Here is a 13,496-nt window from a genome sequence, read left to right as displayed (position 1 = left end):
CAAGTCAGCAAATCATTACGGTATCTCTCTCCTCATGGTTCTAATTGCATAGTCGTGATAACTTTTAAACTAAGTACTCCATTGATAAACCGCATCATGTTGCTTATAATTTAAACAAACGGGCAACATTTCTCCGCTCTTCATCTTCAATTCTTTTAACTATATATTTCGTGTTCAATTTTGTTTGTGGCTACCAAAACATATTGCTACTATTGCAGCCTCTGCAAAATTCCATTCAATTCGCCTTCCTGACTCTTGCCTTTCAATAATAAGAGCCTTTGCTTGAACAAACACCTCCCTGCTCCTCTCCACCCCCAACATTCTAGCCCCACTGTTAGCCACCAACCACTCTTTAGCTCTTCGATGGCTCTTTCATCACATGCTCCCTTTTTACCCCTGCTCTATAATATGTTTAATCTTAGTTTAGAATGAACAGTGATGTCTTTGATACGACATCAAATGTCTATTTACCCCTTTGTGGTGTAGTGACCTGAGGGTTGGTGGGTAAGCTTTGTTACGGGGCAAAATAAGCGTTTTTTCTTGAAATTATTTCATTTTTATTGCTACTCTTTAAATGTTAGAAATATTAAGTTCCAAAACAGTTGCTATTTCGAAGATTTTTTAGTATGGGTTGACTCAGAAATTTCTCTTGAGCAGCAAATTTGCGTAAATTTAATAGAATTAAATTCTTACAAAGTGATGTTTGAATACGACCTAACAACGTTATTAAAAGTTGGGATCCTACCCTTGTTGATCCTTGCACTTGATTTCAAGCTTGGAGCAAACTTAACATTTTGCCAAAAGCTCAAAATATTTAAATGAACTTGGCTTATACAGAACCAATGAAATTCAAGTGGCCTTGCATGAAGCTCGAGCGTGACAAAATTTGAGTTTGGCTTGAACCTTTCAGGACCGATTGACAGGCCCAGGGATAGGTTGCTGTGGTTTTGTAGTGATAGGCAATTTAGCAAGTGGGTTATTAGACACATGATGATGTGTTGGGCAAATGAAGTTCATAAAGGAAACCATAAGACTTGGTGTTACTTTGATGTTTGAATAGACATTTCGGGTTAAAAACACATAGAAAGATGAAATTTTGTGAATTGCATCTAACACAGGGAAAATTCGGCAATACAGTTGGATTTAACAACTTTGCACTTGGAAAAGTTAAAAAAAAAAGCTTAAAAATATATACTGAAGAATTAAGACATTAGTGTTTTTTTTTTTTTTTTGGTAATTAAAGTATATATTAACACAAAAACAATGGGTCATAAAAGATATAGGAACAACCTAGGCTTATCCTTCTCAAGAGATAGCAAAAACAAACTAAAGATTGGCAAATCAACAAAAATAAAGCTATACAGAAAGAGTTTAACTCCTCTAGAATGTCTATCAGAGTTCCTATTAAGATAGAGATCAAAAAGAGGGTTCAACAAGAGCTAACAGCCTCACAAATACCAAAAATATAACTTGTAAATGGTATGCCAGTCCAAATCTAGTACTATACAAACTCTGAACTACACCCTGGTGAATAGCAAACGAAACAGGCATGAGTCTGATATCATGGCAATTGACATTGCTCGGGGCTTTTGGGAATGAAACCAGGCCGAGCAGATTATAGGCACTGGGAATGATCTTAGGCGGCAGCATGTTTGGAAGATAGCATCTTGAAGGCTTAAGCTTGTAGAGGGTGCCACCTGTGGCCTAACCACGTAAGCCTGGTCCAACCCGCTTACCCCACAGATCCCACAACCCAGACCCATATCCCTTATTCAACTCTCACCCAAGCCCAAATACCTAACCCAACCCAAACCCAATCAAATCACCTAAACTTGACCCAAACCCATATCACTTCTTCACCAAGTATCACCCACTCCACTCCTTCACCAACCAATTTCAATCCTCCGATGAACTCTATGGCTAATTCGACGACGTCTACAGTGACCAGCCACCCAAAACCACCGACTCCCATTCCCAACCACTCAAACCTATTAGCTCCTCCACCAACCACGAACTCCTCATTTGATTCAAACAGGTGACCACCCCCTCCCTCCATTCTGCGTCATCTGTCTCAACCAGAAATCCAAGCCAGAATCATGCAAGGTCTCTGCTTCAACTGTGGCGACAAGTACAGTTCCACTCATCAGTGTCAATTCAGACAACTCCGACTCATGCTTTGTGAAAGTGATGAAGCAGAAATTGATGATCCAACTGAAGCAGCAGTAGAGGTACAACAACATAAAGGGAAGGCTATAAAGTTATCTAGACATTTAGTGGCGGGCATCAACTCCAGTAGAACGATGAAGATGTTGGGAAAATTTTTTGGAAAATCTGTGGTGGTATTGGTCCACTGTGGCGCCACTCACAGCTTCCTCTCTCGGCAATTGGTTACGGATCTAGCTCTTCTAGTCCAACAGAAGGCATTTACAGTCACTGTCGACAATGATCAGAGCATCAAAGGAGAAGAAATATGCAAGGCAGTACAACTGCATTTGGGTTCTATTCATTTTCTTCAGGACTTCTACGTGTTTCAGCTTGGTAATGTAGATGTAATTCTTGGGGTGGACTGACTATCAGCACCAGGAATTGTCCACAGCGATTGGCAATCTTTGACTATGTGGTTTGAATGGCATGGCCAACAAGTGACTCTCCAGGGAGACCCTTCATTAATTACCAAGGAAACTTCAGTTCGTGGATCCTACAAATCTTTAAAAAATTGTAGCCTTGCTTGTTGGGTTGAATTGACATTCACTGTTTCTAAAGAGGACAAACTAGACCAGCCAAAAATTAGTACTGTTTTGCAGCATTTCCAGCACCTGTTTGAAAAGCCTACAGGTCTCCCTCCACATCGGGCTCATGACCATGCTATTCGGTTAATCAAGCGGGCTATTCCACCAAGCATTCGACTGTATCGCTATCCCCATCATCAGAAAAATAAGGTAGAGAGGCAAGTGCAAGAAATGTTAAATGTTGGCATCATCCGCCCAAGCATTAGTCCATTCTCTAGCTCGATTCTACTTGTTCAGAATAAAGATCGCGACTAGCGCTTTTGCATGGACTACAAGGCCCTTAATAAGCTTGTTGTACCAAATAAGTTTCTTATCCCAGTTATCGATGAATTATTTGGTGTCACTATTTTTAGTAAATTAGACTTGAAATTTAGATACCATCAAATTTGGATTATTGATAATGATATTGAAAAAAGGGCTTTTTAAACCCACAATAGACATTATAAATTTTTGGTAATGCCATTTGGACTGTCTAATGCGTCTGCCACTTTCTAGGCTTTGATGAATGAGGTCTTCTGAGACCACTTGTGTTGTTATATACTAGTATTTTTTGATGATATATTAATTTACAGTAGAGAGCTCTCAAACCACATTAGGCACTTAGATACGACCTTGACCTTGCTTTCAAAGCACCAGTTGGTATTGAACAGATAAAAATGCTCCTTTGCCGTATCACAATTTAAATATTTAAGCCACACTATTTCAGCTATGGGGGTTGCTGTCAATCCTAAAAAAATTCAATGTATGGTTGACTGGCCATGCCCTAGAGGTATTAGTGAACTTCGTGGATTTTTAGGCCTCACGTGGTACTATCGCTGGTTCGTTTGCAATTATGGGCAAATAGTTGCTCCCTTTACTCACCTTTTGAAAAAGAATTCCTTTGTTTGGTTGAAGGAAACCATACAAGCATTCGAGGCTCTTAAAAAGCTATGACTTCGATCCTGGTGTTAGCAATGCCTAATTTTATTCAACCATTTGTTGTAAAGACAAACACGTCTGTTACGAGTATTGGAGTAGTTCTCATGTAAGAGGGTTGTCTTATTTCATTTATGAGTTAAGCCTTATCACTCTAAGGTCAAGCAAAAGCTATTTATGAGCAAGAGTTAATGGCTATAATTTTAACCTTATAAAAATGACAGCATTATCTGTTAGGTAAACATTGCATAGTCCGCACCGACCAAAAAAGTCTCAAACATTTAATGGAGCAGACAATTATGAGTGATGACCAACAACATTAGGTGATAAAATTTTTAGGTTTTGATTTTGAAATCTAGTATCAGTTGGGTGTAAAAAATAGAATTGCAGACACCCTTTTCAGATTACCTACTGACACCAGTCTAGCAACTATTTCTACTAGTTCATGGGTTGAGGGTGATATTATGGTTGAGGAGGTTCGTTCTAACCGACATTATCGAAGCATCATTTAAGATTTATTTCAGGACCCAGCAAGCCATGCCAATTTCTTATTGAAAAATATGATCATTTTTTATAAAGGTTGATTGTTGCTCATTCCACGGTCTACTATCCTTCCTGTTGTTTTGTCTGAGTTTCTTGCTTCCCCTTTTAGTGGACATTCGGGGTTTTTTTGCACATATAAACGGATTGCAACGGTATTCTCCTGGGTTAACATGAAAAAAGCCTATTAAGGATTTTGTGGCCAACTGTGAGACTTATCAGAGGAATAAATATCAGGTTATGAGTCCTACTAAGTTACTGTAGCATTTACCAATACTTGATAAGGTTTGGGATAACATTTTCATAGATTTCATTGGAGGCCTACCATAGACAAGTCAGGGTGACACTATATTGCTCATAGTTAACAAGTTGACAAACTATGCTCATTTCTTGTTGCTTTCGCACCTATATACTGCAAAAGATGTGGTTAAGGTATTTGAGAAGGAAATTGTTTGACTCCATGGGTACCCTCACTCCATTATATCAAATCGGGATCATCTATTCATGAGTCAATTTTGGGCTAAGTTGTTTCTTTCTAAGGGACCACCTTAAAGTTTAGTAATGTTTATCACCCCCAAACCGATGGCCAAACTAAGGTTCTTAATCATAGTCTTGAGACGTACCTCCGTTGTTTCTGTGTTCAGCAACCACGTAGTTGGACTAAATGGCTTCCTTGAGTTGAGTATTGATACAATACTTCCTGTCTTAATTCCATATGCATGACACCTTTTAAAGCTTTGTATGGTTGTGACCCTCGCATATTATTTTGATGGGTTCTGCAATATCTAAAATTGATAAGGTGGATACTTTGCTTCAGCAACGTGATGGTATTTTGACAGAGTTAAAAGATAACCTGAATCACTTCTGAGAACGCATGAAAAGACAAGTAGATTTGAAAAGGAGAGAAGTCCAATTTGTCATTGGTGATAAGTATTTCTTAAATTACAATCTTACCGTTTTAAAAAATTGGCCAAACGACCCAATGAGATATTGAGCCCCTAATTTTATGGGCCTTATGAAATTATAGAGAAGATTGGGTCAGTCGCATATCACCTGCTATTATCACTAGGTATTAAAATTCATCCCGTCTTCCATGTCTCTTAGGTAAAGAAATTAATAGGTTCTGCAATTCAATCCCAACCATTACTTGAATGCCTCTTTGATGACTTGGAGCTTCAGTTGTAGCCAAAGGCCCTGTTGGGAACCCGATTCCCTAAGAATGGCCATTTGGAGGTTTTTTTGAATTTGCATCTTCTACCTCCTTGTGAAAATTCTTGAGAGGACTACATAGAGGTTAATGAGCAGTTTCCATCTTTTCACCTTGAGGACAAGGTGCAACTTCTTTTTCTTTGGGGAGGGGGGGTGGGTATTGATGGGAATCTAATCACAAAAGTCTACCATCACAGGCCCAAAGGGAAGATTCCAAGAGGCAGTCCAATGGGTGTGAATGTTAGCCCGGCTTAGAGCAAAAGTAATGACCAAGTGTGTAGGGGTAGTTTGGACAGTTCACCAGAGCAGCTGAAATTAGTTGAAGTTTCCCTTCCAGAATTCAGAGACAAGAATCCTTAATGGTGGGGCCCATTTACGGTTAGAGGGGCTGTGCATATAATCAGGAGTGCATGCCGAAGGAATCAGAGAAGATTTTATTCAGTTATTACCATTTGTAGTTAGTGAGAATTTAGGAGAGGGCTGGCTCTCGAAACCCAGATGTGTTAATTGTTCTTTTACTGTTGCTCTTTATTATTGCTCATGGGCTTATGTTTTCCAGAATGACCTGTTGTTACAGTCTTGGATCATTGCTGTAGCTATTTTTCTCATTATGAATATGGAATGAAATGTCATTGCTGTTCTGTTTCCAGCTTCATTACAATCTAGTTCAATCATAAACGATGCTTGGTACATTGAGAGTGAATCTGTATCAGTGACTTATACCTAATTCCTTGTTTGGTTGTGAGAAAATTGGGGCAGTTGATTGGGCTGTTAATTAGGAAGAAATTGGGATTGTTGAACCTGTTGGAAGGAGCTGTGCCTAGAACCTGCTGGAGGAGCTGCTGACTGCTGCTGGAACCAATAGCAAGAAGGACTGTAATCTATTCATTCAAGTTTGCAACAAATGCCTATCAAAGTTCCTACAGAGATAGAGATAAAAAAGTTGGCCCAACAAGAGCTAACAGCTACACAAAGACCAAAAACATAACATGTAAATGATATGCCAGTCCAAATCTAGTGCTATACAAACTCTGAACTACACCCTGGTGAATAGCACACAAAACAGGCATGAGTTTCATATCTTGGCAATTGACATTGCTTAGGGCTTTTGGGAGTAAAGCCAGGCCAAGCAGATTATAGGTACTGGAAATGATCTGAGGCAACAGCCTGTTTGGAAGATAGCATCTTGAAGGCTTAAGCTTGTAAAGGGTGCCACCGGTGGCATACAAGGAGAAGTGAATCCAGTTGTAGCAGCAACTTAACATAACCAGGCCAGTATGTCTCTTGAATGAGGGAGTCTGCAACTGCGGGGAACAAAATTTATTCTGGGCGCAATTGAACAGAGATCCCAGCCAGAGCAACATGTCATAGATTGCAGAAGGTTGCAGCAATGTCGTCTAGCAAAAGCTTGAAATCCTGCACAGAAAGTCGTGGCTGGGGATGTCAGAACCTGGAAAGTATGAGTGCAGAAACTGAAGTTGCGGTAGTCTCCAGTGCTGGGAGAAATCCTGCTGTCCTTCCTGCCCAACCAGGTCTGCCCCATCCTACAAAAATTGCAACCAGTTCTGAGGGGAAAGGTAGATCGGAGGCTGTCCAGTTGCAGAAATATGGTTCCCAGAAGAAATTCGCTGGACAAGCATGAAAGAAAAAATCAGGCAGAATCAGAAGGCCAGCAGCAGGATCTGAGGAAGGGACCCTGTTGCAGAAGTTTCCCAGCTCCATCCTACAAAAATTGCAACCAATTGAGACACTAGTGTTGATTTGTATATAGCTTATTAACTTAGATTTATACTGAAATAATATCTCACAAGAATAATGTGACAGTTACTCTTCTCATCTGCAATGTATGAAAAAACTGACTGAAATTTCAATATAAAACTATTTCTGAAACAGAAACAAATGTTACAGTATGATGAAATAAAAAATGCTAATCAAACAAGTATAATAAAAATTTACTTTCGTGTACAAACAAGTGTCCACCATTTTTAATGAGAGAAGCACAGTTTATCTAATTAGGGAAGTTTTGGCTTAGGGAGCACGGGCATACCTCATTTCTCTCAGCCATTCAAAACAGCTTTCAACATTTAAGCCTTGGAGTGTTCTCGTCGAAGAAACTTGGGGCAGTAGTCCTAATCGAGCATTCCACGATTGATTAGACACTCACCTATATAGGCCAACCAAAGTTCAACAAACTCCAATGAAAATTGAACTCTGCATTGTGACAGACAGATGCATAATCGGTTACTATATATATATGTTCAAATTAATAATTAGCAAAATTAAAAAAACAGAATAATTACACAATGGCATTAACAAAGGCTTTCCGAAATCTTAATAGGTGAAAAAACTAACCAGAAGATGGAAAGCAAGCCTCAATAGAATCTCATTGGAGAATTTACTCCACACAAAAGCTGCATAATTTATAAACTGTAAGAGACAACAACTATCAGTATACAAATAAATGTAACATGTGTGGATTTTAAAAGTTTGATTTTTGAATGATCTTTTTAAAAGCCATACCTGCCATTGATTGGGAAATGTAGCACGTAGCAGTATCCAATTCTATTCTTCCATCTCCCATCATTGTTAGGGAGAAAGAATAACTGATGAACATAAAAACTGCAAATCTTCCCAAAGACCTCATCCCAGAAGAATAAAGTAAATTAGAAAGCGACAAAGCATTAAACTTCCTCTCTCCACCTAATTCAAAATTAAAGGTGCTAGTTTGGGATGACAACTGAATTTTCCCCAGACATGTAAAAAATACATATATATAATAAAAGGGAGAGCTTACATGGGACATCAAAGCAGAGATCAAACAGGTTACATTGTAATCATATAAAGTGAATCTTCCCCACCCCCGTAACATTAATCATTATCAAGCACAACATTTGAAATGAAGCATTAAATAACTATATAGAATGTCAATTACCAATAACCTGTTTTCTTGTTTCATTGCTTCCTTGAGAGTACAAAGTTTGCCTCAATCTGAAACCAAGAAGGAAATTTCTTCGGAGGCTGTAAAAATAGAAACACACATACATATATTCAACAATTGACCTAATAAAACTTCAATTTCGAAATTTGTTAGTAAACTTTGTAGCAGAATTATTCACAACCAGCAAACTGAAGATACTTGTATGTAAATTTCGAAAAAAAAAAGTTGAAATGATTAAATAATTGAAATAATAAAAAAGATACCAGACAGTAATATAACCAATAATTTGACTTAAACAATGTTTTTCTTAGATTTTAATTAGAATGTAATGAAAACAGAGCCTAATTACTTATTACCTGTGGCTTCTCAGGTGATGGTTATTGCTCATGTTGCACACGGTTACAATCAATCTCGATATAAGGGATGTGAGAGATCTTGGGCCAGTCCTCTCCTGTTTCCTTGTTGTATCGTTCAGTTAGAATAGGACTTTGACTAAAATCCAATCGCTTGAGTGTTGTCCTCTGCAGAAGGTTGTCTGGCTGTGCCTTTAACTTGGGGCACAGTACAATTCTCAAACTAGCAAGGCATGGCATGAATTCCTCCACCTTGCAATCCCACTCTTCCCATTCTCTGGTGTACCAAAATCTGAAATCTTTCAACTTGGGAAAGTGAACACACAATGAAGATGATGATGAGGTCTCACTTTCTATTCCCCAAAAATTGTCATCCACTTTTTTCACACTGGACATTGCCATTAAATCTAGTAATTCCAGGAGTGGCAAATTTCCCAAATGATGCAAATGCTTACAGTTGGAGCAAACGCGAAGCCTTAACACCTTCAGTTTGGTTAAAGTCGTCCAAGTGGAGGGAAATGTGTTGCCTCTGTAGTACCATATCGATAAATCCTCTAAATTTGGTGGCAGTTGCAAGGTTTTAAGTATTAGTTCATCATCATCACCTAATCTCTCCCCTTCTTCACTTTTATCAAATTCCAAATTCAACTGATGGAGTTTTTCCTCATTTTTAAGTACTTCTGTTAGTTTACCATCACTCACATCTGTTAAATTTCCCAACCCTCTTACTGTAAGGCTCCCTTCAAGACGATTCAAATTTTTCAGTCCTTCAAAACTACAGGCTTTGTTATCATGATCACCACCACCTCGTATGACGAATCCACTTAATCTTCGAAGGCCTGTTAATTTCTCAACCCCTTTCGGCATGTAAAGTAGTCCACAACGCAAAGTGTCAAATTCCAAACGCCTTAAATTGACTAATTTTTCAATCCCTTGGGGTAAAGTTTCGACCGAAGGACTCACAAACCTTAAAGTATGTAAATTATATAATTCGCACAAACTTTCAGGAAATTTTATTATTTTTCCAAAAGATTGGTCGCACAATTCAAGATGCCTTAAACGTATCAATTTTCCTATCTCTTTTGGAATTTCTTCAAAATTAAATTTAGCATCCAACTTTAATGCCCGTAAACATGTCAATTCAGTAAATAACCTTGCTAAAACATCACTGGTCAAGCAATTTGTGTCAACATTTCCACATGTAAGTAAGAGACTACGTAACCATTTTAATCTACAAGTAGATTCAAGAAATGAAGTTCCAATTCCATTAAGAGTTAACATTAGATGACGAACTTTGTCGTGAGAAGAGTTTGCAAGTGGGTCTTCAACACCATAGACTTCTACAGATAAACATTCATTGTTACCCAAAAATTGTGCAAAATCATGCACTATATCATGCATTTTATACTTATAAGATCCATTTGCTTGTAGAAGAGATCTCGTCACTAAATAGTCAGAATACTCTTCACCAATTATCTCTACATTCTGATCATCTTTTTCTAACCCAAGATAACCTTGAGCCATCCATAAGTCAATTAATGTTTTTTTAAACATATAATCGTAATCTTTTGGAAATATAGAGCAATATACAAAACACTGCTTCACCATTGGAGGTAAATCATTATAACTCAACATCAAAGGGGTTAAAAGACCCTTTTCAACATTTTCAACCTTCCACAGTTCACTACCTAAAACACGTTGCCATTGCTCTTTAGATTTTTTAAATTGCAACAACCTCCCAATAGTTATTGTAGCAAGAGGTAACCCCTTGCACTTCTTAACTATTTCCCTACCAATCTCTTCTAAATTTTCATACTCATCAGGAGGTCTTTCAGAAAGAGCTAGCTTTCTAAACAATGACCAATTCTCCTCGTCAGATAATTCACTGACATTGATAATATTAATTGAATTCGTTATACGTGCAACTGACTCTTTACGTGTGGTAACTAAAATTTTACTTCCACAAGAACCCTTTTTTAGACAATTATAGAATGGTTCCCATTTCTTGTAATCTTCGGTCCACATATCATCTAAAATAAGCATAAATTTTTTATTCTCAATAGAGTCACAAATACGTTGAAGAAGAGATTCTAGTTCTCCTACATTAGGAGTATGACCTTCAAGAGACTCAATGATTGCTTTGGCAATCCTAAACTCATCAAAAGGTTCTGATACACACACCCATATTCTTTTATCAAAATTGTTCTTCACGTCATTGTTATTGTAGGCAAATTGAGCCAAAGTTGTTTTTCCAATTCCCCCCATCCCTACAAGCGAGATAATATGGAGGTTTTGTTCACTACCCTCACACAATAACTTGCTTACTAAATTATTCTTCTCATTATCTCTGCCATATATATCAGACACATCAATAAAAGAAGTAGTTTGCATTTGCTGACTCTCAGGTTTCTCATTAGCCAAAATCACATTAAGATTATAATCACTTTTCTCTTTGGCTATAACATCTAGCTTTTTATTTATATCAGTTATCTTAACTGCAATGTTGCGACGTAAAACAACTTTTTTTAAACCAAACCAAGGAGATAGAAAGAAGCAACACACCTTCTTCTTAGGAACAAGAGCATTATGATCATGACCTGCCTCAATTCGCAATTTCAGGATTGCAGTATTCCACTCATCCAACACATCGTCCACCTCATAGCATACATCTTTCAGCCGATATAACCATACTCTTACAGCTTCTTCCTTCATTTGTTTTTGCTCTGCATCAACTAGGACAGCTTGAATGGCTCGAAGATTGTGGGTAAGCTTGTCTACTTCCTTTTCAACATCCCCAACAAGGCACACCAGTTTTATGATGAAGCCAGACGTCTTCCGAAAAAGAATTGAACCCAGTTGCTCTAAGGCAAAGGAAACAGTTGCTTCAGCCATGGTATTGATTGATGAAAGGTAAAGTTATCAAATGAGTTTGTGTTTGTGTTTGTGAAAATGCTACCGACCTTTGTTTCAAGTGTTTATAATAAATGGAAGATGAGGAATATTTTAGCTATATATTGGGCAAAGTGAAACCTTGCTTAGATGCTGGTTTAGGTTACATAAAGCTTTTTCCTGGCTATTCTATTTGTCCTTCCTTTGGTTTACCAGAAGTATCTTTAAAGCAAAATAATTGCGGCCCCTTTGACAATTTGACTTGCTTTACTTTGTATTATATAAAGCAAGATTCTGAAGAATGAGTGCAAAGCAAGCAATTGCAGAAAATTAAGAAAACCAGATTCCTGGAAGCAAAATAATAGCTGCCCGTTTTGCAATTTGATTGCTTCTTTTACTTTATTTTTTATAAAGGAAGGTCTTTGATAAAGCAAGATTATGAAGCATAAGTGCAAAGCAACTAATTGCAGAAAATTAAGAAAAGCAGATTCCCGAAAGCAAAATAATTGCTGCTCCTTTCACAATTGCTTTTACCATTTGATTGGTTGTTTTACTTTGTCTTTTATAAAGTAAGGTCTTTAATGAAGCAAGATTATGAAGAATTGAGTGTAAAGCAACTAAATGCAGAAAATTTTGAAGGGCAGATTCTTCCTAGACTCCTCTAGCAAGAATCCAGAAAATTTTTCCTACAGTACAGCCATGCAACTGAAGAAAAATGAAAGTCTGTTACCTAACCTACATCAATTTTGTCTAAGAATGATCATTTAGATTACAAAATTTTAATTTCATCTAACAAAGCATAACACTCAATTTTAGAAAAGATTTTAGTTTCATCCAAAAATGATCATTTTAAGGGTTGAAATATTAATTTCTCCCACAAAAGCTTGACATCCAATTTGTGAAACAAAAATATTTAGGGATTATTTTAATTTTCACTAGAAATGATTATTTTAAGAGGTGAAATTACAAAATATTAATTTCATCTGCCAAAGCTTAACACTCAATTTTAGGGGTCGAAATATTAATTTCGTCCTCAAAAGCTTGACATTCAATTTGAGGAACAAAAAATTTAGGGATGATTCTATTTTAATTTTGACTAGAAATGACTATTTTATGAAATGAAATTCGAAATTCACCCACCAAAGCTTACTACTCAATTTTAACAAATTCTATTATTTTTGAACAAAAAATTTTGTAACCATACACTTTTTTATTCAACTTTTTTTAACTATAGACTTTTTGAGGAATTCTAAATGTATGCATATTTTCTCTTATAACTTATGTATCACTACAAAAATAAAAGGCTTTAACGAGAAAAAAATAAAGGAGATAATAAACATTCGATCGTTACAAATATTATTTTTATGATTTTAATGATAAATTATTTATACTCTAATTAAAACTAAATAAACTTATACCTTTAATAATGAATTTTTTAAACTTCTCACTAAAAAACTTACAATTATATCATTATTAGACTAATATCCAATATGAACATTTATCACTAAATTACTTAAGCTAATTTCTTTTAATTAGTTTCTTTATGACTCTCCTAGAGGTGTACATAAATTGATCCAAACAAAAACTAGAGTGCCTGTTCAAAAATTGTAATTTGGTTTGGTTTGGGTCAAAGAATGGTTCAATTTAAAAAAATTTTTAAAATGGTTAATATTTTTGGATCCATTTTGGGTAAGTAGGAAACCAGACAAAATGGTAAATTATTTTTTAATTTTTTTAAACAAAACGATGTTTTTTCGTTTTAACAAAACTCCAAAACTTCCTTTAATGTTGCCATTCCACCAATCTTTTCCAATCTAATTAAAATTTTAGACCCATAATCTAGTTTCGTTTTGATAGTTTTAG

General features: G+C 36.6%; 1 protein-coding gene across 5 annotated transcripts; it reads right to left on the bottom strand.

The window, feature by feature from the left end:
• Positions 1-6,306: 6,306 nt before the first annotated feature.
• LOC123207267 (putative disease resistance protein RGA4) lies at positions 6,307-11,806 on the bottom strand. Of its 5 annotated transcripts, none has more exons than XM_044624620.1 (5): positions 8,748-11,806; positions 7,974-8,471; positions 7,806-7,880; positions 7,501-7,664; positions 6,307-7,176 (listed from the first exon to the last, which is right to left on the bottom strand). In XM_044624620.1, the coding sequence occupies exon 1, from the start codon at positions 11,634-11,636 to the stop codon at positions 8,769-8,771; it is 2,868 nt and encodes a 955-aa protein (XP_044480555.1). In that variant the 5' UTR covers positions 11,637-11,806; the 3' UTR covers positions 6,307-7,176; positions 7,501-7,664; positions 7,806-7,880; positions 7,974-8,471; positions 8,748-8,768. The 5 variants fall into 5 exon arrangements, with proteins under 5 accessions (XP_044480555.1, XP_044480558.1, XP_044480557.1 ...); XM_044624623.1 differs by having other exon boundaries at positions 7,501-7,617; XM_044624622.1 differs by having other exon boundaries at positions 7,806-7,864.
• Between the last annotated feature and the right edge of the window lie 1,690 nt (positions 11,807-13,496).

Source organism: Mangifera indica, unplaced genomic scaffold (assembly GCF_011075055.1).
Source record: "Mangifera indica cultivar Alphonso unplaced genomic scaffold, CATAS_Mindica_2.1 Un_0068, whole genome shotgun sequence".
Taxonomy (NCBI): domain Eukaryota; kingdom Viridiplantae; phylum Streptophyta; class Magnoliopsida; order Sapindales; family Anacardiaceae; genus Mangifera; species Mangifera indica.
Note: the sequence above shows the minus strand (reverse complement) of the source record. Positions and strands in the feature narration are given on the sequence as shown.